Source organism: Leucoraja erinacea, chromosome 10, assembly GCF_028641065.1.
Source record: "Leucoraja erinacea ecotype New England chromosome 10, Leri_hhj_1, whole genome shotgun sequence".
NCBI lineage: Eukaryota > Metazoa > Chordata > Chondrichthyes > Rajiformes > Rajidae > Leucoraja > Leucoraja erinaceus.
This window is the reverse complement of record NC_073386.1, coordinates 37123233-37150024: the sequence shown is the minus strand read 5'-3', so window position 1 is coordinate 37150024 and position 26792 is coordinate 37123233. Positions and strand designations below refer to the sequence as shown.

The 26792-nt window shown below is 42.3% G+C and overlaps 1 protein-coding gene across 1 annotated transcript in view; it reads right to left on the bottom strand.

The window, feature by feature from the left end:
- The window catches only part of astn1 (astrotactin 1), a 1772582-nt gene that overhangs the window by 337078 nt on the left and 1408712 nt on the right, over positions 1 to 26792 (bottom strand). The window contains exon 15 of the mRNA XM_055641960.1: positions 7560 to 7664. Coding sequence (XP_055497935.1) covers positions 7560 to 7664 — 105 coding nt within the window. The remainder of the gene's footprint in view (positions 1 to 7559; positions 7665 to 26792) is intronic.

Sequence of the window (26792 nt, the reverse complement as noted above, 5' to 3'; positions counted from 1 at the left end):
GAATTCTCATGTGAGGGTAAACGATTAGTAATGGAACATAGCATAGTGCAGCACCAGAACAAGCTATTTCGCCCACAATGCATAATGGAAGAAAAGCATAAAAAGGGGGCTTTGCCAATATTCAATACAAATACAATTCTTGTACTTTTTGGCAGCGCAGTAGCACAGCAGTAGAGTTGCTGCATTACAGCACCAGAGACCTGGGTTTGATCCTTACAATGAGTGCCATCTGTACAAAGTTTGTATGTTCGCCCTGTGACTGCGTGGGTTTTCTTCAGGTGCACCGGTTCCCTCCCACACTCTAAAGATGTACAGGTTTGTAGGTTAATTGCCTTCAGTAAATTGCAAATTGTCCCTAGTGTATAGGATAGTGCTCGTGTATGGGATGATTGCTGGTCAGCGCAGGCTCGGTAGGCTGGAGCTCCTGTTTCCATGCTGTATCCCTAAAGTTTAAAGTCAAAAGTTCTGTACCACTGTTTAGATCGTGTGATGCGTTAATTTATATCCAGTGAAAAAGAATACACACTCATCGTAGAATATAGAACAGTATAGCACAGGAACGGGACTCATTTGGCCCATGACATCTGGGCCCAACACAATGCCATGATAAACTAATCTCTTCTGCATGCACAGGATCTATATCCCCCCCATTTCATGCATATCCATGTGCCTATTCAAAAGCCACTTAAATGCCACTGTCATATCTGATTACACTACCCCTGGCAATGCACTCCAGGTACTCAGCATCCTTTGTGTAAAAAAAAACAAAAAAAAAAAACTTACCCCACATATCTCCTTTTAACTTTGCCTCCTTTACCTTAAAGCTATGTCCTTTTGTCTTTGACATTTCTAACTCAGAAAAAAGGTTCTGACTGTCCACACTGACTGTCTATTCAATCTATTACAGCCCCCGAGTTTGTGGGTTGCAATTGTCGTATTTTAAAAAAGGCTTTCTTCTTGGAGAAGTTGTGCAAGGCACTTGAACAATGTTTAATTTTTGACCAACCTCCCTCTACCCCCCACCCAGGCTTTGTCCTGCCACCACCTCTTTTCTAGCTCGCTTGCCGTTGCTACAATCAGTCTGAAGAGGGGTCCTGACCGGAAATATCACCTGTTAATTTCTTCTGCAGATGCCGGTTAATGCACAAAGGAACACAAAATCTGAAGAAGGCTTCGGTCCCAAAAGATCACCTGTCCATGTTCTTCAGAAAATCATTGGGCAACTGTGACAATAAGCAGCCTTTTAGATTTTGGCATCTCCGATAATGTGAGATCTCAGTAACTGTGTTATATGGATATTATGTATTTTGAAATTGGAAATGTTTCTGCGGCTGTATTCGTGGAACTGTCATTCTGAGAGTCCACAGGAACTGCAGATACTGGAATCTTGAGTAAAGCATGAAGTGCTGGATTAACTCAGCATGTTAGGCAGCATTTAAAACACAAAGTTTGCTGTCTGGCCTGCTGAGTTTGCGATTATCAGAGTCTATTGGTGGATTTGAAAAGCATACACACACGATAACATGATCAGAAATGTCCAATGCATTTAAATTTCACAAAACGCTGCAGATCATGTTGGGCACCTCACTCTGGGTGCAACTTTTAAGTTGCAGAAAAACGTACAGTGCAAATTCACTGGGACATTGAGAAGAATTGTATATGATAGCTCATTGTTAATTGGGGAAATACACCAAGCACAAATGTCAGACCCAAATTAATAAAAGATAAAAAGCTTATCCTGCTGCTTGTTTGACAGCAGAGCACCAGATATGGAAACCTATTTTCGTGAACAAAGTTAGCAAAACAATAATCTTTCTTTGAATTGGCATTAAATTCCACATTTTTGGGTACTTGCAACTTTTTAATTGAATAGGTGGATAAGATGACCTGACATCATTTGATTTTTCTAACATAATCAAATTGAAGTCATTTGCAATATTTTTAATGTGCTTGATAAATTGGGAGTGAAGCAATTGCCTTTTTAAAATCCATTTGAATGCAGAATGAAAAGAATATGGCAGAGATTTTCCACTTCTGACCCCAACCATTGTTTAATTTAACATAAATGTGGCAACCAATTTAATCCTCCTGTGAGTTTCCAGCATTTTGTGTTTTTATTAGTGCCAACAAAAGCCAGCCAGAGGCAAATTTAGTGTTGCGTTTCATTGCTCATTTAGAACAGATTGTGATAACCCTTTGGAATTGGATCCAACCAGTTGCGCTACAATTGCATTAAATCTATTTGTAATGGTTGAAAATCAGGATTATCAAGTGGAAAGGCAGTAAAACTCTCAGCGAACATATAAAGATTAAAGAAAAACACACTCCATGTGCTGAATTGATGTTCTATTTGCAAATGAAATTTGGGCTTCTGTGGACTTATCAGCTCAGAGAAAAATACAAACATTAACACAAAGCTCAAAGAAGATCATTATCTAAATTAGTACAGGTGTCAGAGGTTATGGGGATGAGAATGGGGTTATGAGGGAGAAAACGATTAGCCATGGTGGAATAGATTTGATGTCCAAATGGTCTAATTCACTTCAGAGTATAGAAGTGAGATCGACCTATTGACCAAATGGTGCCAGCACAATAACCTGGCTCCCAACACCAGTAAAACCAAGGAACTGATTGCGGACTTTGGAAGGGGTAGGATGGGGACCCACAGTTCCGTTTATATCAACCGGTCGATGGTGGAAAGTGTGAAGAGTTTCAAATTTTTGGGCTTGCATATCTCTGAAGATCTCTCCTGGTTCCAGAACACCGATGCAATTATAAAGAAAGCACATCAGTGCCTCTACTTCCCGAGAAGATTACGGAGAATTGGTATATCAAGGAGGACTCTCTCGAACTTCTACAGGTGCACAGTAGAGAGCATGCTGACCGGTTGCATTGTGGCTTGGTTCGGCAACTTGAGTGCCCAGGAGCGGAAAAGACAGCAAAAAGATGTAAACACTGCCCAGTCCATCATCGGCTCTGACCTCCCAACTATCGAGGGGATCTATCAGTCACTGCCACAAAAAGGCTGACAGCATCATCAAGGACCCACACCATCTTGGCCACACACTCATCTCTCCACTACCTTCAGGTAGAAGGTACAGGAGCCTGAAATCTGCAACATCCAGTAAGAATGTTGCAGATCTGGGGCACGTGACAATAAACTCTTGAACCTTGATTCTACTCCTATCACTTATGATCTTATTATTGCAATTATTCGCTGCAACCTTCCCCCCATTGACGAACTGTACACTGCAAGGGCCAGGAAGCGAGCGGGCAAGATCATTTCTGAACCCTCTCACCCTGGCCACAAACTCTTTGAATCACTTCCCTCTGGAAGGCGACTCCGGACGGTCACAGCTGCCACAGCCAGATATAAAAACAGCTTCTTTTTTCCCCGACGAGTAGTAGCTCTACTCAATAACCAAAAATCTGTAGCCTCCTTTAGCTCTGGTATTGTATTCACATGTTCAATCAATAATGTTTTATTATTAATATTTAATGTTTGTGTCATTCCTAACTGTCACTGTATGCCATGTTGTTACTTGCGGGTGGAGCACCAAGGCAAATTCCTTGTATGCGAATACTTGGCCAATAAACTTATTCATTCATTCCGAACACTGAACTTCCTCTTGAAGAACATTTTGTTCTTGAATAACAGGGACGTACGTAATGCTGAGGCTTTATAGGGCACTGGTTAGACCATATTTGGAGTTTTAAGGCAGATATTACTAAATTCTTGATTAATAAGGGTGTCAAGGGTTACGGGGAGTGCACAGAAGAATGGGGCTGAGCGGGAAAGATAGATTAGTCATGATTGAAGGCCAAGTCGACTCGATGGGCTGAATGGCCCAATTCTGCTCCTATGACCTGAACATTTTCTACTGCACATTTACTTCTGTTTATGGTGTTTTCTGGACTTTCGCTGTTCGTCTTAGCATTGAATCTGCTGTCTGTTTAAATGTGATATTTCTTTCAAGAACTACACTTTGACATTCTGATATAACTGTGGAGACTGATGGCAACCTTTTTTTTTTACACAAAGAATGGTGGGTATATGGAGCAAGCTGCCAGAGGAGGTAGTTGAGGAAAGTACAATCACAATGTTTAAAAGACAGGTGCACTGATAGGATAGATTTAGAGGATATGGGTCAAATGCAGACAGGTGGGATTACTGTAGATGGAGGATATAGGACGGCATGGGCATGTTGGGCTGAATGTCCAGTTTCCATAATGTATGGCTCATTGACATGATTAAATAATCAGGGAGCCATACAATAGATACATATCAGAGGAGATCAGAACCATGTGCGTAAGCTCAAACCTCTTCACAGGGCTCATTCTAAGTTTGAGAGCATTCATTTGGATCCCCAGCTGTATTCCATTTGCTCCAATATCCCTCCTGCTTTCTTCATGTGAAGCACACACTTTAAAAGGATGAAATGGTTCAAGCCTTACTATACGAGATTCCCAGCCTCCATGCTTCTTTGGGCCCCATCCTGTGCTATTTTTGCAGGTGGTGCCATTACATAGCTAATAGAGTTGCTTTCTCACTGCGCCAGTGACCCAGGATCAATCCTGAGCTCCCGTGCTGTCTGTGCGGAGTGTGCACATTTTCCTTGTACTGTGTTTCCGTTCGGGTAACCATATAACAATTACAGCACGGAAATAGGCCATCTCGACCCTTCTAGTCCGTGCCGAATACGTATTCTCCCCTAGTCCCATATACCTGCGCTCAGACCATAACCCTCCATTCCTTTCCCATCCATATAACTATCCAATTTATTTTTAAATGATAAAAACAAACCTGCCTCCACCACCTTCACTGGAAGCTCATTCCACACAGCCACCACTCTCTGAGTAAAGAAGTTCCCCCTTATGTTACCCCTAAACTTCTGTCCCTTAATTCTCAAGTCATGTCCCCTTGTTTGAATCCTGGGTTTCTTGGGTTTGAAATGGGTACTTGGGTTTCCATCCACATCCTAAAGTCCTGCAGGTTGGTAGGTAATTCAATTGTTGTAAATTGCAGCTAGTGTGCACCAGAGTGATAGAATCAAGGGGGTAGTTGATAGGAAGGCAGGGTCGATAAATGGGTTAAGGAAGGATGAATGCAAAACTGGGAGGAATCGCTGGATTTTGTCATTCACCACCTCATTGAGGTGCGGCAATGAAAATAATTATAAAACGGGGTTAGCACAGACACAGAGGGCTGAAGGGCCCATTTCTGCGCTATGTTTCTCCAGAAAAATAAAAATTGATCCGAACGAATTGAATGCATGCCATTTACACTTCGCGCTGCCTCGGCAAGGCCACCGGCATAATCAAGGACCAGCCACACCCCGGTCACTCCCTCTTCTCCCAAGGGTCAAGAGATACAGAATTTTGAAAACGCATCCTCCAGATTCAAGGACTGTCTCTCCAGAGCTGTTACCAGGCAATTGAACTGTGTTTACACCAGCGAGACTGTGGTCTTGACCTCCCCTCTACATCATTGGAAACCGTTGAAATATCTTTAATGGGTTCTACGCTTATCTTGCACTAAACTTTATTCCCTTTAACTTATATCTGTACACTGTGGATGGCTTGATTGTAATCATGTATAGTCTTTGTGTTGATTTCATAGCATGCAATAAAAACCTTTTCATTGTACCCCGGTACATGTTACAATAATAAACTAAAAAATACTAACCTAAAAAAAGCCACTTGTTAAGAGAATTGTCTTTATTCCTTCGATATTCTCCTCAGGAAATTGGAGGCCCTGAGAGAGGTGCATCTGCACACATTTAAATTCCTTCCAGTTCTTCACCCAAATGACCAGTTTCATGTCCAAGCCAAAAGAATGAGACACAACAGATTGAAGTATCCTCTGGGAGAAGCCTGATCCAAAATAATCTAAACCCCATGTTTCTCCCTCTCAAGAGAAGGCACTGAAACACGAGTATACCTTCAAACAACAGTCACTGGATTCAAAAAGGGGGAGAAATCCCAAGTGATTTTTTATTTTCCTTGCCAAGAACCACAACGATGGTCCAATCATAGTAGTCGACTATATCAATGGGCTAAACACATGAAACATTGGACAAAATGTGTAGGATGGAACACCCAAAACATCACATATTACTTTTCTCCAGTGATGCTGCCTGACCCGTTGAGTTACTCCAGCATTTTGTGTCTGATTTCCTTCTAAAGCATTGAACATCGAGAGACTTCCTAAATTTGCATTTTATCCAATGTCATGTCAGACGGTGTCTACCCCACAGTTTTCAGCATGAGTGAGATGCTGAGTTAGTGGAGTTTTATCAGAAACCTGAAGGCGTGCAATGTGTAAAGAAAAATTACATCTTTTTCTTTTAACTGTTCTTTTTTTTTTTTAAAACCAAGCTTGTAAATGACTCATTGAAACTAAATGATCTACAGTAAATTGTGTTCTTCCTACTTTCATGTTATATGTATTGCGGAGAGTGACAGACACTGTCAGAATTACTGCTCTGTTTTCAGTCATAAATATTCATGCCTTTTCTGGTGGAGTGCCCCCAAACACACAGATGCACAATTTCTCCTGAGCTTGAGATAACTGTGGGTGCTCTTTACATCTCATTATGTGCTTATTCAGATGGATTAAATGAGTTGTTGAAACAGAGTCAGTTGTAATGTTAAGGGCAGATGGAATCATGATGGGGGAAAGGGACCATACTTTTAATTGCAAACCTGAATGCTGGACTTTACTCAAATAAAACAAAAAACAATGTTTTTTGTAGCTGCAGATAAGCTTAAAAGCTACTAACCTTTATACCTTTTATACAATAGTTTTTTTTGGTGTATAGACTCCTTTGTACGAGAGCTGATAAAAAAGATTTGGTGTGTAATTAAATGACAACATTTATTTATTTTCCTTTATAGACTGAAATAAAAATTCCATTCATCCGAGTTATAGGTTCAGGCATTGCAGGGGATTAACGTTGATGGTTAATTTATAAATATTTAATTCAGTTCCTGAACTGCTTTTTTTTTCTCATTATCGACCAAGTTAGCATACAGGAGAAAGCAGCACATAAAATTAATGCAGCACAAACAGACAAGAAAGAATTGAAAGGATAGTAGAATGACTCAAGAATGAGAAATGCATCACATTAATGATGCACCTACAATGTGTGCCACTGTTGAAAGGAACCCTCTAATTTGCTCACAAATCCATAAAATACAATAACAAGCCAGATTATTTTACTTGGGTGAAGCTGGTTGAGTGATTTGGTGTTGGCGTTGAACTCAGAAATTTGTCTTACTCTTTTAAGAACATCGTCACAAAATGTTTTACATGCACTCGATCAGGCCTTAATTAAACAGCCCTTTTACAAAATGACATCTTCATCAGTACAGTGCTTCTTCTATAATCCATCCCATGGTTAGGTGGACAACCCCCAGTGTTCTGACAATCCAGATTTTGGAGAAAAGCAAACCAACGTAGTGCATAGGAGGAATGAAAGGTTGCCCATGCATTGCTTTGGAAACATGGTAAAAACAATGGGCAAATTGGACCATGAACGCAGCAGTAGAGAGCCTACCTGTAGAGAGTGCCCGCTGGTTGAGCTTCACATGGTATTGCGTTGACTTCAGCTTCCAGTGCTGCACCATGGGATATCCCGCCACTTCGCTGAAGTTCACCATTCCTGAAAAAGAAATTGACCACAAAAGTAGTGTTAAAGATGAGAGACCCCACAAGGGACTACAGATGCTGGTTTACAAAGAAAGACACAAAGTGCTGGAGTAACTCAACATGTCAGACAGCATCCCTGGACAACATGGATAGGCAATGTTTTGATTCAGGACCTTTCTTCAGATGGGGGGGGGGGGGGGGGGGGGGGGGGGGGGGGGGGGGGGGGGGGGGGATGGGGGGGGGGGGGGGGGGGGGGGGGTGACTTCTTCAAAGGCACACCTTGAAGAGATTTTGCAGTGGAGCAGTAAAATGGAGCTATAAGGGTCCGCAGATGCTGGTTTACAAAGAAAAGCACCAAGTCCTGGAGTAACTCAGCAGATCAAACAGCATTTCTCGATAGATGATGTTGAGGCCCGACCTGAAACATTGCCTATCCATGTTCTCCACAGATGCTGCCTGACCCACTGGGATACTTTTGCACTTTGTGCCTTTAGTGTTAAAGCTTGTTTGCAGAAAGTGCATGAAAATATTTTGCATTCCATCATTATCAACAGCACCCTTGGACAATATTCCATAGCGCGAAGAAAAAATGCCAATAGTTTTACTCAAAGGATAGCATGCTGACAATGTTACCAAACAGACCAAAGAATGTCTAATAATTTAAGACCAGTATAGGTCCCTTCAGGGATGAGGGAAGTGCTTTCTTTCTTGGGGCCTTTGTAATAATTTCAGGTCAGAACCCATCTGTGGACACTGAAATTCTGGTTAACCTCTTCAGCACCCTTTCTAAACCTCCACATCCTTCCTGTAATGGGGTGACCAAAACTGCATTTAGTATTTGCCTTGTCTTATCTGCACTTACTTCCCATGTTATCCAGTGTATTACATTTATAGATAAGGAATTTGAAGACATAATAATTACATGTGTGAGAGAAAGCAGGCAGTGGAGTTGACTGTCAGAGATGAGGAAAGGGATGGATAGAATGGAAGACCATAGACTAAAACATTTGAAGCTATTCTTTGAACGCTGGAATCCGACGAAGAAAATAAGAACCTCCATCGCATCCCTCAAATCATTCAAGAGCACCAATGAAACTAATGTGTCAAACAGATATACATCCACCATCAAGAGTAAACAGTTTGAAGAAGATTACATTTGTTTTTTCTTAGGTTGGAATTCAAATTGAATTATCAATGCTTCAATTGCATCCACTAGAGAACTGCACTTAGTTACAGGCATCAAATCGATGATAAAATATTAGCCTCAAAATGGGGCCTATGAAAATTCATCAGAATGATGCAAACAAACACATTGAAATTATGGGAAACTGTAAGAATCCGTTGCATTTTCTCTCTGGATTTAGACGGTTGGAATGTGATATGATCAGAATCTGAATGATGGAGCTTCTCATGGGATAGATTAAAAAAAATCTCTGATCAAGGAACCTTAAAATAAGTGAGTTTGGTATTCTGAAAAACAAGGAATCATGGGATTTGTCAAAGGTCATTCACGATAAAGTAAAAGCAAACGAAGCGCAGGCTGTATAAACTGTGTACAAATTCTTACCTTTATTCATAATTTGCATATGTTTAATCTGAGGAATGGGGGTGCCAGGTAGCAAGAGAGCGGGGTGTAACAGCGATAGAGAGGGTACAGATGGGAGTGGGAGACAGGGGGAGTGACTGGACCGGCAGAGAGACATTCTCGGCAGCGGAACTGCGGCGTGCACAAAGACCAGCGGCTCATCCGCAGCCAGGATCTAACCAGAGTCTCCAGCGCCGCAAACGCTGCCGAACCATCACTGGTTGCTAGGACAGCTTACAACTGAGCAGTATGAACATGACAATATTGAGTTCTCTAAGTTTAAGTAACTTCGACTTATTTTCCCTTCCCTTTTCCCCCACCCTAGTCATTTTACCAGTTCCACAGCACTACATATTGTATCCCTATTAAGATCTCACCTTCCCTAGCCAACAATTGGCCTAGCAGCCCTGCCAGAGGTCATTTGTGGCATTCCTAATTGGGCCTGGTCTTTTCTCCCCACCCCTACTTTCAGTGTGAAAAAGGCTCCTGGCCTAAAATGTCGCCCATCCCTTTTCTAAAGGAATGCTGCATGACCCTCTGAGTTACGCAGGAACTTTGTGTCTATCTATAGGAAGTCGCTCGCGTTCCTTTGAAACTCTGGTCAACCTACCTACATCCTCAGTAGAGTTGGCAGAGTTAATCTGGCTGCAAGACAATGTTAGATATAGCTCTAGGACTAACAAAATCAAGGGATATGGGGAAAAAAGCAGCAATGGGGCACTGATTTTGGATGATCTTCCATGATCATATTGAATGACGGTGCTGGCTCGAAGGGCCAAATGGCCTACTCCTGCACCCATTTTCTATGTTTCTATATCAAGCTCAGGGGAGACACAAGGAATTTTAGATGCTGGTTTACAAAAAAGAACAAAGTGCTGGATTAAATCAACAGATCAGGCAGCATCTCTGGAGAATGTGGATAAGTGATGTTTCTGTTCAGGACCATTATTCAGCATTCTCTCTCTCCCTGTAGCCCACCTGGATGCGCACCCATTTCGCCCTTTCCCCTTCCTTCTTCTGGCTTCACAATTCATACCTCTTCTATCCTTATCTCACACTTTTTGCCTTTTGATCTGGGTGGCACAATGGCGTAGTGGAAGAGTTGCTGCCTTATAGCATGAAAGTCGCAGGTTCAATCATTATAATGGATGCTCTCTGTACAGCGTTTGTACATTCTACCTGTGACCGCGTGGGTTTTCTCCGGGTGCTCCACGTTCAAAAGATGTGTATGTTTGTAGGTTAATTGGTTTGTGCGAATTGACCAAGTGCTATTGTCCCCAGTATGTAAGATAGTACTAGTGTACAGGATGATCGTTGGTCAGCGTGGACTCTGTGAGCCGAGGGGCCCATTTTCACGCTGTATCTCTAAACAAACGAATCCCTGGCCTTTGTCCAACCATTTTGCAATGAAACCTCCCTCCCTAGCCCATATCCACCAATCACTTGCTAGGTTTTGTACTGTCCTCACCTCTCTTCCAGCTTTCATCCCGACTCCCCTTGCCCCCCCCCCCCCCCCCCCCCCCAAGCAACAATCAGTCTGAAGAAGGGTCCCGACCCCAAAATGTCCCACCCGTCCGTCCGTGTTCTCCATAGACCCGCTGAGTTAGTAGACCTGCTGAGTTACTCCAACACTTTGTGTCGGTTTTTTATATCAAGCATACTTGAAGTTGAAAACCATATGGGCAGGCGATATTCAGTGGGAGGTTTATCTCCGAGGACCCACACAACCGGGCTTTATCCCAGTATTTTGCATTGAGGCGTCTGAAAACCTAAAGGAGACAGTGATGCTAGAGATGATGATCTGAGCTGCTTTCAGTCACTTATATACTTTTTGAAGTGAGGATCATCATACTTGAAAGACTCTGCACTGCTCTGTTGCATGGTACTGGTAGAATCAGCAGGGCCCTGGAACCATAAAGCACACACATTGCCAGAACACTGAAATGAAAGAGACTATGGTATTTGTGAGGAAGCTTTGTACTTCCACATCATGTGTGCAGGTTACACAAACCACTGTTGCTGAATATAGGAGACAATGAAATGTTGAGAGCCAACAAGAAAACACGCAAATGAGAAAATCTAATTATCCTGCTGTCCCATTTATAACCCATTAAACATTGTGCTGATATTAAAACTAAGACTGTGCAAGGATCACGAAACAGAACAGGCAACATCTCTGCACATCACCCATTGTGAGGTTGCCAGGCACCTGCAAATGAACAAGTTTTGCAGAGATTATTAATTGAAGAGCACTCCTGGGTTAATGAGGGGAATCGCAGGTGGACAGGCAAAATGGCTGTGATTTTACTACTTAGTTATATAAGAGAACAAATTAATTGTTTTTATCCTTCATTTGGTCCCATCCCAATCACCAGGGCAAAAGGTGTGTGAAACCCATTTGTCAAGCAGTTGAAGAAGAAATTTCACCTGGCAATCTGATGGCTGAATGGGTAATGGAGCTTGTATGAGATGGAACAGTACCCTTCAAATTCTACCCCAAGTATAAATACAATTTTGAACACGAATGGGAGTGTCTCAGTTGGAGTCAGCTCTTTGATCTTGTAGGGAAGGAGATGAAATAATATTGAGATTTCCTCCTGATCCTTGTCCAATGCATCCTGACATGCAACATGTTAATACAAATGTGACAGTCAGTCTACTCAATCTTGCCTCGGAGTCTAAAGGGCCTGTCCCACTCCGGCGTCATTTGCGCATCATTTACGCGACAGGCCGGTAGTGACTGTCGCACGAAAATAGTCTAGCAGTACGACAGTCACGCGCCAAGTGATCTTGAGGGCCCCGCTTCTTTTGGGAGCCATTTGTGATGTTGTTCGTACTTAGTCTGATCTCCGTGGCAAGGATTTTCCCCAGTGAAAATCAAAGATACTATGGAGAAAATGTTTCAAAACAATGCACGCTTTGTACCCGTCTGGTCACATCGTGCAGCGCTCAAATGACGCACAAATGGCGCGCCAACTGTGTACAGGCGGTGCATGTTTACGAACGTTAATGCATAATAAATTAGCATAGGCAATGTTCGTGCATCACTGTGCGTAACCATGCTTCACCACGCACTACACGTACGCTGTAAGTACATCAGCATATGCCATCAGTTGATAGAAGCCATTTAAACTGCAAACTTGGATGTCTTTTGGATGTGGGAGGAAACTGTAGTATTCAGAGAAAACTCATGCAGTGGCAGGGAGAACATGCAAAATCCGCACAGGCAGCACCTTAAGGTTAGGGCCAAACCTGGGTCTCTGGCGCTGCGAGGCAGCAGCTCGACCAGCTGTGCCACCCCATTTAACATGAGAAATAACAAGTTTACAATATTTATTTTACATTCTTACAAAATCGATTGGTATTCAGAGAGCAAAAATTCAATATAAATAATAGCAAAGCAAGCCACATTTCACCACATCAGATTTTGTTTTCATTTTAAATTGCATCGATTTGATTGCTTTTATGCTTCCATTCCCAAGCATTTTAGCAGAGATCAACGTGCAATGATCAGTAGCCGAAAGATTTGGTTATGTTTTGATGCATTTCATGTGACAATAAATTGATGCAAGCGCTGAACTGAAAGGACACCTGCGGTTTGTCATAAGAAAGACTGTTCCTACTTTTGCACAGACGCGTTTATCATTCCACCAGTATAATGATCAACATGTACAAATTAAGTGGACACTTAAACAGACCGATAATGGAGAAGCTGCTTCACTTTAAAAGGAGATTACTTACAGTATAGTTGCCATCGAAGGCAACTAAATCTTTCCAAGTTCGATTAAGTTGAATCAGTGTGGAAGGGCTCGCAATAAATCACCAGCTACAAGAGGAACTCGTTGGACAATCGTCAGCTGACCAACGATCTGAACTAGTTCGACTGCAGGTTCGATAGACAGAACCATAACCCCGGTACCCTCTCTTTCTCCCCACCCCCCGTCCCACTCCTCCCCAATCACTACTTCACACCCACTTACAGTCTGCAAAGACTGGGCCCTCGTCCACTACCCACCTCCTCCTCGCTGCCCAACAATAGAAATCGAGGAGGTGGAGAAGCTAATCAGGAGACAAAAGCCGGAAATCTCCAGGACCAGACAATGTTTCTCCTCCACCCTCAAGCTCTGCGCCGAACAACTGGCATCAGTCTACACAGACATTTTCAACCAGACCGGAAAGCCAGACACTGTCCCGGTCTGCTTCAAAGTCTCCACTATTGTTTCTGTACAGAGAAAGCCAAGGATTACTGGTCTTAATAACCTCTGTAATCATGATGACCCTTGAAAGAGTTGTGCAGGCCCATCTGAAAAATAAAAAAAAAAATCCTGCTGGACCCTCTGCAGTTTGCATACCGGGTCAATGGATCAGGGGATGACGCAGTCAACCTAGGCCTGCACTTCATCCTCCAGCACCTAGCCCGTCAGGGGATATATGCAAGGATTTTGTTTGTGGACTTTAGCTCTGCATTCAACACCATTGTGCCAGAGATACAACATTCCAAACTCTCTCAGTTGGCTGAGTCTGAACCCCTCTGTCAGTGAATCACCAGATTCCTGACAGACAGGAAGCAGCATGCAAGGCTGGGAAAGCACATCTTGGACCCGCTGACTCCTAGCATAGGAGCACTGCAAGGCTGCATACTCTCCCCTCTCCTTTACTCTCTCTATACCAACAACTGCACCTCCACAGACTCCTCTGTCAAGCTTCTCAAGTTTGTGGATGACATAACCCTGATTGGACTGATCCAGGATGGGGAATAATCTGCCTACAGACAGACCGTGACACAGCTGGCGTCCTGGTGCCTTCGCAACAACCTAGAGCTCAATGCTCTTAAGACGGTGGAATTGATTGTAGACATTAGGAGTGTTCCCCCTCCCCCCACTCACCATTAACTACACCACAGTCACATATGTGGAGTCATTTAAGTTCCTTGGAACCATCATCTCCAGGGACATTAAATGGGAGGCCACCATCGACTCTAGTCAAAAAGGCACATCAGAGGATGTACTTCCTACAGCAGCTGAGAAAACACAATCTGCCACAGTCTATGATGGTTCAATTTTATACTGCCATCACAGAGTCTGTCCTCACCATCTCCATCATCTTCTTGTTTGGCTCAGCCACCAAGTATGACATCCAGAGGCTGGATCCAGACATCCAGCCGAGAAGGTTGTTGGCTGCAACCTCCCCCCCCCACCCACCCATTGATGAACTGTACACTGCAAGGGCCAGGAAGCGAGCAGGTAAGATAATCTATGACCCCTCTCACCCTGGCCACAATCTCTTTGAAACACTTCCTTCTGCAAGGTGACTCCGGACTGTGAAAGCTGCCACAGCCAGATGTAAAAACAGCTTTTTTCCCCCATGAGCTGTAGCTCTACTCAACATCCAAAAGTCTGTAGCCTCCTTTTGCTCTGGTATTTTATTTCCTTCTTCACCTGTTCAAATTATAATGTTTTATTCTTAATTGTTTACTGTATATTGTGTTGTGACTTGCGAGCAAAGCACCAAGGCAAATTCCTTGTATGTATACATACTTGGCAAATATAATTTATTCAATTCAATTTCCAGCTCTAGATACATCTCATCTATTTTTCAGTTTTCTCCCTCCTTATTCCATCAGTTCCAAGAAAGGACTGGACTAGAAACCGGACCTAACCTGAACTGCTCATCCCCTCCACTGACACTGCCTGGCCTGTTGAGTTCCGCCAGCCCTTGCTTTTTGCTCAAGATTCCATCATCTATAGAATTGGCGAGTCTCCTCTCCTTAGTGGTCTTCCTTTTTTTTTTTTTTTTTTAAATGTATGCATAAAATGTGTTGAGATTTTCCTCAATCCTACTTCGTTTTATGGTCATTTTATAGTCCCATTTGGATTTCTTGATTCCCTCTAACTTCCCTCATGTTTTCTTATATTCCTTCAAGGCACTAGCTGATCACAGCTTCCTAAACTTTACACCAGGCTTCCCTTTTCTTTTCAACAAAAACTTGATAGAGTGGAAATGCAAATGTTTCCGCAGCAGGTAAGACCAGAACTAGGGTTGCAAATGTCAAGTAGTCACTAATAGCTTTAACAGGGAATTCAGGAGAAATATCTTTATGCAGTAAGGCTTGAAAGAAAGAAAGGCTATGAGTAACACAGATCTCAGTGGAGGAATAGATCACAATAATCTCGGTCATCAAGTGAAAAGCATACAAGTCCCACCAAATATATTTTGTCAATGGAAATATACAGATGACAGAAAGAGAAAGAACATATTTCTATGTCAAACCCTTTAGCAGTTTGCATGAAGGCCCAAGGCTTTGTGCAACTAGCTGCCCTAAAGACTCTAAAACTTTATCTTTGAAATTACCAATGGGAATAAGGCAAATAAGATTCCAATAATGGGATCATATCCATGTATGCATCATTAGATTACAAAGGGCAGGAAGCACACTACTCAGAGTTAACTGTGGAAGTCTACCAGCTCGAGATCGATGCTCTTAAGAGTTAATCGTTCAATGGTTCTAGAGAAAACCGGAGCAAATGGAGGAAAATCCCCCAGGGAGATTGTGCAAACTCTACACATTTCGCACAGTCATCAGGATTGAACCTGGGTTGCTTGAGATACGAGACCAACTCTACCAGCTATGCAGTTTGAAATATTTTCACTGCACCAGGGTATGATTTGCCTTGAAAAACAAAGATGAGTTCTTACGAACTGGGACAACATTCCAAGTGATGTAGGGATTGGTGGATTCATTCTCTCCGTAAAAGAAAAGGTAGAAATGCCCTTGGGAGCTTTGGCACAGTTAGACAGAACCAATCTTTTAACAAATGATCTCAACAATTCCCTTTTAAAAATAATAAATAAATGTGGTTTATAGGAATGTTCCTTTTTGATGACTGCCTGAAACCAACCACCAAACATCCACAGTACTGTCACTTCCACCAGCATGCATTCATCTAGTTTATATTTGTGAAGGGATCCAATAGTCTATCTCAATGCAACATTTAACTGTTTAGTGATTCTGTTTGATACCATAGATCCTATGACTTTTCTTCGAAAAAATTAAATTACTGAAACCTATAATTATTCACAGAATTTCTACTGGTAACCAAAGGCTGTAGAGAAGCATCTATCCATGATATAACCAAAGTCCACAGAAGAAAAGAAAATAAGAAAATTACTGACTAAGGGTTCTGACCCAAAATGTCACCTATTCCTTTTCTCCAGAAATGCTGCCTGACCCATTGAGTTACTCTGGCATTTTGTGTTCATTCAGAGGAGAAAAGCTCTGTTAAGCCAATATGCGTATGGGCAACAAGTGAACGTCCAGCCAATTGGCACATACAAGAAAGATTTAATGATTGGAAAATGATTCATTCTTTTAAAGGTTCATAATGTTCCAGGACCAGAATTAAACCATTCAATTATGGCTGATCTCCCATCCCCATAATCCTGGATACCCTTGCTAATCAAGAATTGGTCTTTACCTGCCTTAAAAATATCCATTAACTGGGCCTCCACAGCTGCATATGGCAAAGAATTCCATAGATTTACCACCCTCTGACTAAAGACATTTCTCCTCATTTCCTTTCTAAAGCTACATCCTTTAATTCTGAGGTTATGACCAATGGTCCTAGACTCTCCAACTAGTAGAAACATCCTCTCCACATTCACTCTACCTAGGCCTTTCACTATTTGATAAGTTTCAATGAGGTCCCCCCTCATCTAGCGAGGACAGGCCCATTGCCTTCAAACACTCATCTTGTGCTAACCCAATCACTGCTATGAGCACACTCATAAACCTCCCCTGGACCCTATCCAATGCCAGCACTTCTTCCTTAGATACGTGGCATCAAACAGCTCACAATACTCCAAATGCAGTCTAACTAGTGCCTGATAGAGAGAGCCTCAGCATTATCTCCTTATTTTTGTATTCTAGCTCTCTCAAAATAAATCATAATCATATTTTATTAGCCATGTATGTTTTGCAACAATACGAGGAATTTCATTTGTCATACCAATAAAAATCAACAGAACACACAAAATACATTTTAACATAAACATCCACCACAGTGACTCCTCCACATTCCTCAATGTGATGGAAGGTGAAAGAAAAGTTCAATCTCTTCCCTTCTTTGTTCTTCCGCCATCAGGGGCCTCCAGCCTTCCGTTGACGAGGTGTTCTTGGTTCCCATAACCAGCAGCATTTGGGCCCTCGTGTCGGGGCAATCAAGCTCCTGCATCAGGAGCGGAATCTCAGCTCCCCCGCACCGGGTGATCTGACCCTGGGTCAGGGCTAGTGGAAACCTTCTGCGTCATTTGGAGCTTCCCGACCTCGGTCTCTGTCCAAGACTGCGAGCTCCTCGATGGTGAAATCCGCAGGCCGCGGTTGGCAATCCCAGGCAAGGGATTGGTTCTGATGGTAAGTCCACATCCCCACGGTGGGGCTCAATGTCAGTCCCAAGCAAAGGCCGCCAGCTCCATGATGTTAGGCCGCAGAGCGACCGGAGATACGATCCAGAAAACAATTACATTTCCGGCAAGGTAAGAGGTTGAAAAAAAATTCACCGACCCCTCCCCCACATAAAACAAACCAGAGAACATGAACACAATCTTTTAAAACACAGAAAAAAAAGCAGATGTTAGTGAGGCTGCCATTGTGGTGGTAAATGCTAACATTGCATTTGCCTTCCTTACTACCGATTCAACTTACAAATTAACTTTTGGGGAATCTGCTCCAGCACTCCCAAGTCCCTCTGTCCCTCCTATTTCTGAATGTTTTGAAGATCAGAATGTTTTTACCCCAGAAACCAATATCTGCTAATTGCAAATTATCTGCATTTATTCTCAATTCTGTGATTCAATATTGCTAAATGCTCAGGAATATTTTTTTATAGATTATAACATTTTCAATCAGCAGTATTTATAATAAATCAGAATAAAAAACACAAGAGGTGCATGTGAGCAGGAATAATTCAATAATATTAGCCTATTAATTCTCCATATTTCTTTCCGTGCTTCCATAAGTTCACGAGGTTGTTGTAAATACTCCCCTATATTGAAATTTCTTATAGCATCACTTTTTAGTACAAGATTTAATAGTGCACCTCAGTGACTAAATAAATAGGTCAAGCATGTGCCAAGGTCAACCTCAAGCCAGAGTGGCATTTTGGGATGATGCTAGTAGACAATGACTATACCGACACTCACAGTAGGATGAACTCACTTGATAAGGTTCATTTATAGTTGAGGACGGTAATGGCAAGAAGATCCTGGTTCCGAGGGGCTCGTCATCAGTGAGGAGACGCTGGCAACCCTAGGTTTATCCACAGCAGCTCAGTCTTTTCTTGAAAAGGGGATGCTCGTGGGCTCAGCATTTCTCTCCCCCTTTTTTTTCTTGCTCTCTCAATCTCACTCACTTCCTTTCTCCATCTCCCACTTCCTTTCTCTCACACTCTCTCTCCCACTTCCCTTTTCTCCCCCACTTCCTTTTTCTCCCCACTTCCTTCCTCTCCCTCCAACTTCCTTCTCTCTCCCCCACTTACTTCCTTTTCTCTCTCTCTCTCCCCCACTTCCTTCCTTTTCTTCCTCTCTCTCTCCCCCACTTACTTCCACTTACTTCCTTTTTTCCCTCTCTCTCCAACTTTCCTGCTTCCTCTCTGGCTGGAACTCCTTTGGTTAATAAGGAGTCGGGCTGATGAGGTGCAGGTGTTGATCCAATAACAGCTAATTGTCCACAGCTGTTTCTCCTTTGATTGTGGACCCAGCTCAGTCCAGAGATCTGTGGTTTCGGGCAGGTGCTGTTTGTGCTGCTGATCTTTGGCTTCTCCTTGCCTGTCTGCAGGTGACAAAGATTTTGCAGTGGTGCTTTTCTGTCAGTTTATCTTTCCCTCTTATGGTGTGCTGACAAAGGCTTGCTTACATTGTTGTAATATGAATGTCAAGTTCCATATAATTTTCCTTTACACAAGCATTTGTTCACTAGCTGGTAAAATGGACAGAAAGTCAAAATGGTTGATTAGATTAACATGTGTTGGAAAAACTGCAGAAGATGTTTTGAATTGATTAGATTAACATATGGATAGAAAAGGTTTGAAGGGCTATTGGCCAAACGCAGGCAAGTGGGACTAGCCCAGAATGCCTACAGGGACAAAGTGGACTGAAGTGACTGTTTCTATGCTGTACAACACTATGATTTTATAGGTCATAAGATCATAAGGATTAGGAGTACACCTCTAGTCCTAGAGTCTCCCACATAATTCCTGTGGAAAAAGCAACAAAAAAGAATAGGCCTGAGCAAAATGCTTTGCAGGGACCCATTCTAGTCTCAATGGGCCAAAGAGCTACTTCTATACTAAAATTAAAGTAATTGTTTCACTGTCTCCCCACCACCTCCGCACGCACACTAGCACACGCACGCGCACGCACACACACTAACGCCCACACATACTAGCACGGTCACAGTGTCATCAGCAGAGATTTCTTCTTTGGAGCACATTAGCACAGCTATACATTACACAGAATATAGTCTGTACAGTGACACAACTGGTAGAGTTGTTGCCTCACTGTGCCAGAGACCACTGTAAGCAATCCTGAGCTTGTGTGCTGTTTGTGTGAATGTTGCACATTTTCCTGTGATCGCGTGGATTTTCTCCGAGTGCTCCGGTTTTCTCCCACGTCCCAAAGACGTGCGGGTTTGTAGGTTAGTGCGTAGGGAGTTGACAAAAAAGTGGGATAACACGGACATAGTGTAAATGGACAGTAGATGGTGGGCATAGATATGTTGGACCAAAGCGCCTGTTTTCATGTTGTATCTGTAAACTAAACTAAATCTGAAAACCAAGTAACATTGCCCTTGTTGTTGGGTTTTGTTAAACTCCTTTTGGGAAGTGCGGGTTCTGTAACACTGGTTGGTACATGGTTCGGAGTAACAGAGCAAGAAAACACAGCATCTTGCTGAATCTATACCCAGAGAAACCGAAAGCACATCAAAAATGGTCAGCAGGAGACCAAAGGGCACAGCATGGTGAGTCTCTTTCACAACTGAAGAGGGTCCTGGAAATGCAATGGTGAATTTATAGTAAGCATCTGAAGTTTTAAAATAAACTTTGGAGATCACAAGGGTCCTCAATTCTCAGACACCAATTTTTAGGGTTAGGTTTATTATTGTCACATGTACACAGTGAAAAGCTTGGTTGTATATGCTACCCCTTCAAATCAGATAATGCTATCCATATATACGATCAAGACAAACTCATATACAAGAGTCAAGAGTGTTTTATTGTCTTTTGTTCCAAAACAGAACAATTAAATCCTTACTTGCAACAGCACTACAGATATTTGAATATAGTACTCTGTAAAATGAATAATAAACAAAAACAAAAAAAATATATATATCTCAAATAAAACCAACAAATAAACAAACAATAATAGTGCGGAGTTAAATATAATGCTCCCAAGTCTATGTAGTTCGGAGCCTAATTGGAGGTTGTAGAGTTTAATAGTTTGATGGTTGGAAAGAAGAAGCTGCTCCTGAACCTGGACGCTACAGTTTTCAGGTTCCAATATCCTCTTCCCAATGGTAGGAGTGCAATGAGAGTGTGGCCAGGCAGGTGTGGGTCTCTGATGATGATGATCTTTTCTATGGTACCCATGATGGACTGGGCAGTGTTCATCACACTTTGCAAATCTTCTTCAATCCTGGGCACATTCAAGTCACCAAACCAGTCAATATGCTCTCTACTGTACACCTGTACAATAGGTAGAGCAAAAAGAAATATATCAAGTGCAGAATATAGTTCTCACCATTGTAGCGGAACAGTTCCAGAGACAAGGTTAAATGTCCACAATGGGGTAGAAGGAATTCAACTGCATTCTTAGCTTTGAGGTCCTCGACATGTCTTTGTAGTTCAATGGGATTCAGGTCATGGTGTGTGAAAGCTTCTCCATATCACAAAAAGAGCAGATAGAATTTAGTGCAGTAAATCTGTTTTTATGTAAGTTCCCTTTCCCAGGCAAAATAGTGAGGCATGAAAAGTGTACAATATTTATCTTACATCTCTTAACTTTATTTCACATACTTTATCATTTATAAACTTTGATCGCTGAGTAAAGAATGCGAGACACCAGAGATAAAAGGTGGTGCAAACAAATCTACAGCCATGATTAAATAAGCAGAAAATTCAAAGGCGTGTAAAAGCTGATATAACTTTGTTTAAAATGAATCATGCAGTCCCTCCCAGCACTTCTTCCCACAAGTCTGCCGGAGATGCTGAAACAAATCGATCAAAACTTCCAGTTCAAAGAGCAACCCCGAAGTAAAGAGTCCATTAAACATCATACATAAGCAGGAAGGGAAAACGAGTGGGAAAATACGTTTGAAGTGCCTCAGTGTCCCGGGAGAGGTACTCTTTTGAGCTTTTAAGGCAAACATAGTGCTAATTAGTTTCATTTGATTCACCTCCTGATGGGCCCACATGCAGAGCTGGAAGCCTCAGGTACACAGTGTGAAGTAAGACAGCCAGAGTTTGTGGAAACTGTCTTGCTGCAGTCCCGCTCAATTTGTACTTCCTCCAGCTGCCCAGTGTTGTCGTTTTCTAAGCATTTAACGGATGATCTGATTAAGTCACACAGAGTAGGTGTGGACAGAAATTAAATTGCTTTAAAAATAAAGACGCAAAGTGCTGGAGGAACTCTAGAGAAGATAGACAGGTAGCATCTCTGGAGAAGATGGATAGGTGACGTTTCGGGTCAGAACACTTCTTCCTTGTATCTCCTCGCAACTCGATTTATTTTGTGACTTTAGGAAGAAGGAAGATAGAGAGGATGGGAGTGATAATGGGGAGCCTCCCTGCCATCTGTGTTCCCCTGTCGCAGGTTCGAGGAAGACTGAGCCACTGGGACATGTTGCATAGAAATTGACATAGCCATTAACATTATCCAATGTGTCAAACATCATAAATACATGAACCTGTCCAACATGTGCAAACGCTGGCTTGAGGTCGACAACAATGCAATTTGAAAAGAACAACATTGATTTTGCTGATCTGTACAGAAAAGCATTCAATTTCAATCACACGATATTGGAAAACACACATCCGTACACCTGAGTTCCCAGGTGATTGCTCCTAGAGGCACAGAGCCTGTGCTGAATAGGTAAATGGCATACTTGGCCACAGTCTGGGTCCCTGTTGACTTTGTTACTGTGAAGCGCATTAAAGTTCTTTAGACTGTTACAAAGCCTCAAAATGGCAACTCCCTCTCTCACTCCCCACTGTGCCTCCTATGAGCATATAAGCAAAAATGCCAAACAGTGGGTTACGTACTCAATTAATCACTAATTTATTGGATTTTACTTATTAATTGTCATTTGGAGACAGGGGCCATATCTTGATTTGTCTGTAATGCAATTAAGAAAGTCCGAATGAGTGTAATTAAAATGCTGCTATTTAATCATGTCAATGAAAGACAAAATGCCAGGCTCGATGTTTGGCGTTACCTTGCATTATTTATACTCAGCCAAATTTTATAGAGATAAATGCATGTTAATAAATAACTTTAGCTGGAAACTGCCTTTTCAAGCCAATCATGATGGCTGTGAAATCAACAGTAAGATGGTCTAGTTTAGTACAACGAATCATCCAGGTCCTTGGCAGGAGCCACTCTTTTCCATCTTCAGACAATAATATGAGCCTGAGTCACGTCCAGGTTCATAAGCGGCTTCTTCTCAACAACCATCAGGCTATTAAATACTACAACCTTCAAATAGGCTCCAAACTACATAGATTTCTGCACTATTATTGTCTCTCGCACGACTGTAATTACATGATTCTTTGGATATTCTGAGGGCCCAAATTTGGAATTAAATCCATCAAAACGCAAAATAACAGGGGACCTCATTGAAACTTACTGAATAGTGAAATGCCTGGATCGAGTGAATGTGGAGAGGATGTTTCCACTAGTGGGAGAGTCTAGGGCCAACCAGAGGCTCACCATTCATGTGTTAAAAAAAAACTATCCTGCAGTAGCTTTAAACATTCAGAAAATAAGAAAATCTTTCAAACATGTACTGAAATTGCTGGAGGATTTAACTGAAATGTTGGAGCGTTTTCTTGTACATGTAAAGTCACCTGACAAACACCCATATGTTAGTAATTTAGAAAGTTTTAAGGATCAGATAATTGAAAGATGATCGGGCCAAAAATAAGAAAGAATAAGTGATAATAAACAGTGTAAGCTGTTAATGGTGATCAGCAGGATCCCTCAGGGGTTCAGGAACAGATGCTGTTTGCACTATTCATGACAGATGCACACTGGAACATATGAAGCAGGGAAGTAAATGACAAACTTTCCTTCCCGTTGTTCTTGGCCTGTGGGTATTGCTGGCAATGACACATTGATTTCCTGTTCCTGTATGTCTTTTGAGCGTGGAGGTGAGCCCTCACCTTGAACTGCTGCCGTTAAAGGAACATCTGGGACGTTCCAGAATATTGATCCACAGTGATGATGGAAATTCAGGTACATTTCGTAAGCTCAAGGTACATGAATAGGAGAGGTTAAGAGGGAAATGGGCCAAATGCAGGCAAGTGGGACTAGTGTAGATGGGACCTGTTGGTCAGTGTGGACAAGTTGGGCCGATGGGCCTGTTTCCAAATTGTATGACTCTATGACTCTATAAAGCTGGCGTGTGCCTTGGAGAATATTGCAAGGGCCAATGTCCCCATAACCCTTGAAGCTTTTGTCCTTGTCATGATCTTTCTTTGGGGAGGGAGTTGATTATGAAATGCTTGAAAGAATCAGAGCAGTACATCATGTGTGCCCGACTTACTGCAATCATATGCTTGACATATGATGAGCGTTGTGCAGCACTGGGACTGTATTCATTGGAGATTAGAAGGGGTCCTCAATGAAACATACAGAATAGTGAAAGGCTTGGATAGTGTGGATGTGGAGAGTGTTTCCACCAGTGGGAGAGTCTAGGACTAGAGGTCATAACCTCAAAATTAAGCAACGTTCTTTTAGGACGGCAAAGAGGAATTTCTTTAGCCAGAGGTGGGGAATCTGTGGAATTCTTTGCCACAGAAGGCTGTGGAGGTCAAGTCAGTGGATATATTTAAGGTAAAGATGGATAGATTTCTGATTAGTACAGGTGTCAGAGGTTATGGGGGGAAGGCGGGAGAATGGGGTTAGGAGGAAGAGATAGATCAGCCATGATTGAATGGTGGAGTAGACTTGATGGGCCAAATGGTCTAATTCTATCCCTATCACATAATCTTATGAATCAGGATGCATTCCGGATTGGTGGGAGAGTGGGAGAAGAACAATGCTATGTGGCTGAGGAATCAATCAAAAGTACAAAATACTGTGTCCTCCTTCTCCACAATCTAGTGGAGAGCATTCAGTACTGATATGAACCTTGAAATAAGTCTGAACACCAGGGCATTCTGAAAGGGGAGGGTGAGGCTATTTGGTATCAACGACATAGGTAGCAAGAGAAATGAGGTCTTGCAAACTGATTCAAGGAAGATAGGCAGCAGGTTAAAAAGCAGGACCTTTAGGATTGCTCCCTGTGCCACATCCGAGCAAGGGTAGCATTAGGATAGCATGCAAATGACATGTAGCTGAAGAGAAAGTGCGGACATCAGGACTTTAGACTTTGGAGATACAGTACGTAAACAGGCCCTTCGGCCCACCGAGTCTGTATTAACCAGCGATCACCTTGTACACTAGCATCATCCTACACACTAGGGGACAACTAACATTTTTTACAGAAGCTAATTAACCTACTAACCTGTACGCCTTTGGTGTGGGAGGAAACCAGAGCACCCAAAGAAAACCCACGTGGTCACTGGGAGGACGTGTGTAATGTAAGGGTTAAACAGACTGTGAGCTGAAATGGAGTTGTCAGCTAAATTAGTAGCACTGTATTTCCAACCCTGCTTAGGAAAACAAGTAGATGTTTTCAAAGATTGCTTGAGCTAATTCAAAGATACCAGTAGATCATGAGGACACCTGCGAGGTCACTGAGATAAGCTTTGCTTTCCCAGAGACATCAGAAACCAGCTCGGTGTCTGAAAGGACACATAACTCATGTCATTATGGTACCAAGGAGGATAGCTAGCTTGACACATAATCACCTGTTGTTCTTAGAGATAAAATTATTGTATAAATACATGCTTCTGCCATGAGAGCATGAGCTTCATCTTTGGGCAGAGAAAACAGCTTCACCAAGGAGAGAGAGAAGATGAGCTTGGACCGTGGAATGTGCCGGTGCCGGTGCCAGCCAGTGGAGACAGGAGACTTGCATACGCAGAGTTATTTTGTATTCTTTCATTATTGATAGTTGAAAGAGTTTCTATGTTTTGTGTTTGCATTAATAAATAATTATTTGTGCATTTCACTATGTGCTTCCCCCATTCATTGATCCAAATCCTTGAATCCTGCATATATTTCATTACAACGTGCAAACTCCAAACAGAGAACACCCGTTGTCAGTATTGAACCTGGATCTCTGGCGCTGGAAGGTGGCAAGTCGACTTCTCTGCCACTTCAGCATCTTGGACCATTGGGATCTCCTCCGCGACAGAGGTGACCCACACAAGAGGAACAGGTTGCATCTGATCTGGAGAGAGACCAATATGCTTGCAGGGAGATTTGCTAGTGCAACAAGATAGGTTTAAACTTGTTTTTCATGGGATGGGACCCAAAGAAATGATCTAACAAATCAGATAGTTGAAGCAAAAATAGAATTTAAAACATGCAAGTCCAATAAATAGGACAGGCAGGGGCAGGACAGGGAGTGAGGATGCTGTAATAGGCTAAATTGAATTTATAAACTGATCTGAAACATCACCTATCCATGTTCTCCAGAGGTGCTGCCTGACCTGTTAAGTTACTCCAGGGCTTTGTGCCTTTGTTTGTAAACCAACATCAGTAATTCATAAGTTCATGTTATAGGAGTAGAATTAGGCCATTCGGCCCATCAAGTCCACTCCACCATTCAATCATGGCTGATCTATCTTTCCCTCAACCCTATTCTCCTGCATTCTCCCCATAACCCCTGACACCCATACTGATCAAGAATCTATCAATCTCCACCTTAAAAATATCCACGACCTGGCCTCCACTGCCTTCTTTGACAATGAATTCCATCAGAAGATTCACCATCCTCTGACTAAAGAAATTCCTCCTTGTCTCTTTTTTAAAGGTGCGTCCTTTTATTCTGAAGCTATGGCCTCTGGTCCTAGACTCTCCCACAAGTGGAATTATTCTCTCCACATCCACTCTATCAGGCCCTATCCAGTTCCTTGTGTCTCTGTTCTCTCTAAGCTTTGGGCCAGTTTCGAAGACTCAAGGAAATTGCTTTCTGATCTCCAAAAGGTGAAGATGCAGAAACTCTTATTCTTTGCAGATATTTATCTGGAATCACATCTCACTCTAAATATTGTGTTCCGTTTTCTCTTGATGTGCAACAATGAATGGAAAGCTGCTAGAAATGTTGTCAACTTATTCTAGAGGTTGTGAATTCCCAGGGAAAAGAAACACCAGTGTGCAACTTCATATTGTACT